Below are 3,148 nucleotides of genomic sequence, written 5' to 3' on the forward strand. Positions count from 1 at the left end.
TTTGCCCTAAGAAAACACCCCTCAGGTTTTATGATTGTAAATAAAAAACTCAGTAAAAAATATTTTAAGGATACACTGTGCCGCTTTCCTGCAGCCCAAATTGCTCCAAGACAACAGTACAGGAATTGAACTTTTCCATCAAAGCTGGGTTCCATGTGACAACCCCTGTGATCATGAGAGCTGTCCCAAACCAGCTCCATGTCTGCACTGCAGCAGTGCAAAGCTGAGTCCTTGGCAGCACATGGGCAGAGCTCCTGCTCCTCACAGCACCCTGAGAGAGCACAAACCAGAGAAAAGAAATGCCTTGACTTGGAGGGGATTTCCCTGAAAGCTGCACTGGTTTGCTGAGAGGGGGCTGTCTTAATTGTTCCCTGTCCTTTCCTTTTTTGAACAGACCCTGTGCTAAGGAACAGCAAATGTCCAACAGCAGCTCCATGCCCCAGTTCCTCCTCCTGGCCTTCGCAGACAGGCGGGAGCTGCAGCTCCTGCACTTCTGGCTCTTCCTGGCCATCTCCCTGGCTGCCCTCCTGGCCAACGGCCTCATCCTCAGCGCCGTAGCCTGTGACCACCACCTGCACACCCCCATGGGCTTCTTCCTGCTCAACCTCTCCCTCACAGACCTGGGCTGCATCTGCACCACTGTCCCCAAAGCCATGCACAATTCCCTCCATAACACCACAACCATCTCCTACATGGGATGTGCTGCACAGCCCTTTTTCTTTTTCTTCTTCATGTCTGCAGAGTATTTCCTCCTCACCATCATGTGCTACGACCGCTACGTTGCCATCTGCAAACCCCTGCACTACGGGACCCTCCTGGGCAGCAGAGCTTGTGCCCACATGGCAGCAGCTGCCTGGGCCACTGCGTTTCTCATTGCTCTGTTGCACACAGCCACTACATTTTCCCTGCCCCTGTGCCAGGGCAATGCCCTGGGCCAGTTCTTCTGTGAAATCCCACACATCCTCAAGCTCTCCTGCTCACACTCAGGCTACCGCAGGGAAATTGGGCTCATTCGGGTTAGTGCCTGTTTAGTATTTGGTTGTTTCATTTTCATTGTTTTCTCCTATGTGCAGATTTTTAGGGTTGTGTTGAGAATCCCCTCTCAGCAGGGACGGCACAAAGCCTTATCCACGTGCCTCCCTCACCTGATCGTGGTCTCTTTGTTTATCACCACTGGTATGTTTTCCCACCTGAAGCCCCACTCCATCTCCTCCCCAACACTAGATCTGGCACTATCAGTTCTGTACTCGGTGGTGCCTCCATCACTGAACCCCCTCATCTACAGCCTCAGGAACCAGGAGCTCAAAGATGCCCTGAGGAAAATGATGACTGGATGCTTTTCAGGAGCAATAACCTGCCTTATTTCTTCTGCAGAACATTCATTGTTTAACCCTTTACTGGCCCAGCCTGCCTTCTAAAGCTTTTGAGAGTGGCAGTGGGGGAGTCTTCTTATATTTTTTCCTCTTTTAATGTTGTTAACACAGAAATTTATTTTTCATTCCTTACCTAAATCACTCTCTACCTCTTTGTTTTGACCCACAATTGTGTAAATGAGGAATCATTCTCTGTGTGCATTTGAACAAAATAAAAGTTCCTGCAGCCACTTCTTTGTCAAACATCCTGCCTTTGTTATTCTGTACATGACGAATCAGAATCTCTGAGTAGAATAAAGGACTTGAATTCTTTTTTCCGTATTCTCCCTCCAACAACATCCCTGAAGCTGGAGGGCAGTGCCTGTGTGCAGAGGAGAAGGGGTAAAGAGTCCTGGTACAGGAGCACTGCCAGGGAGCAGCAGCTCTTGGCCTTCTCAGAGATGCTCTTTTTCCACTGCCTCCCTCTCCTTTCTGCTCCTTGCCCAAGGCCTGAGTGCTCTGGCAGCTCAGTCCCTGCTGTGTGTCAGTCCTGTGACCCTGGGCAGGGACAGGCCCTGGGCACTGCTGGGACAGAGCTGGGCTCCTTAACAGCATTTCCATCAGGAAAGGGGACTCCCCTGGGCAGTTCCTGAAGACTTTGTTCTTTTTGAAAGGTTGGTGTAAAGAACAAGGCCAAGGAATAGACTCTGCAAAGTCTCGTTGCTGTGCTTGTTTCCCCATTCAGTCCCTGCAGTGAGAGAAGCGACTCACTGGGGTACTTGAGGGACTGAGGGCTGGTTCAGATGTTCTGTGCTGGTGGCCAGTGGCAAATGGTCTCCAAGTCACCTGCCTGGGGCTCTGCAGCTTGTGAGGGCTCTGATGGCAGGTGAGGACTTGTCTGTAGGAACTCAGGAAGTGCAGGAGAGCACAGAGGATCTGCAGGGACAGCCTGTCCCATCCAGTCAGCAGGGAATGGAGCCCTGGAGCAGAATCCTGCCCAGGGTGGAGTCACACAGAGATAAAGTACTAAATCTTGCTGCGAAGGGGCAAACAGAGCTCTGCAACTCCAGGGGATGCAACAGGTAGAGGGAAAACTCTTGCAAGTGACTTGTGTTCCCCTCAGTGAACTTCCACAGGTCAGTCAAGGGCAGCCCCCAAAGCAATGTCCCATCTCTGGAACAAGGCAGGGCCCGTCTGAGCCCTCTCCATGGCCACACAGGAGCGTCTGTGGGAGGTGGTCAGTGGCAGGGAGCACCATCAGCTGGCTCTGCCTCCCAGCTGGAGCAGCACAGCCCAACAGAGGCCCCCATGGCCCCGGGCCCCACAGCCCCCGTGCTCTGCAGAGCAGCCTCCCCAGCTCAGGGGCTGTGGGGAGCACGGGCAGGGGGTGCAGGAAGGGCTGCTCAGGCCAGCACAGACGTGTTCCCCTGGGGAAAGGCTCTGTGGGGAGATGGGATGTGCCAGGAGAAGAGCAGGACACCCTGTGTGAGCAGAGGGGCCATGGGAAGAGGCTGCCCTGTCCCTGGGGAAAAGAGGGGGCAAAGCAAAATGTGGGAAACTCTCTGATCTCAGTTGTGCTGCCCAAGAACACGCTGACTCCAGAGGTGTCCAAGCGGGGCAGAGCCGGCGACTCCGGTCCGTGCGGCGGCGGGGGGGAGGCAGCGGCTCTGCTTGATTCCATGGAGTTCTGGGGAGGCACAGTGGCCCCTTGGTTCCATGAGGCTCTGAGATGTCTCAGGGTTCCTTTGGTTCCAAGAGGCCCTGCAGTGTCACATCGGCCCTTTGAGTCCATGAGG

The 3,148-nt window shown here is 53.8% G+C and overlaps 1 protein-coding gene across 1 annotated transcript; it reads left to right on the top strand.

The window, feature by feature from the left end:
• The first annotated feature begins 416 nt into the window (after nt 1-416).
• Nucleotides 417-1,418, top strand: LOC135404603 (olfactory receptor 14A16-like). The gene has a single exon (XM_064639335.1). It carries the CDS (start codon nt 417-419, stop codon nt 1,416-1,418), a length of 1,002 nt encoding a protein of 333 aa, XP_064495405.1.
• The last annotated feature ends 1,730 nt before the right edge of the window (nt 1,419-3,148 follow it).

This window comes from Pseudopipra pipra, chromosome W (assembly GCF_036250125.1).
Source record: "Pseudopipra pipra isolate bDixPip1 chromosome W, bDixPip1.hap1, whole genome shotgun sequence".
In the NCBI taxonomy this organism is placed as follows: Eukaryota; Metazoa; Chordata; class Aves; order Passeriformes; family Pipridae; genus Pseudopipra; species Pseudopipra pipra.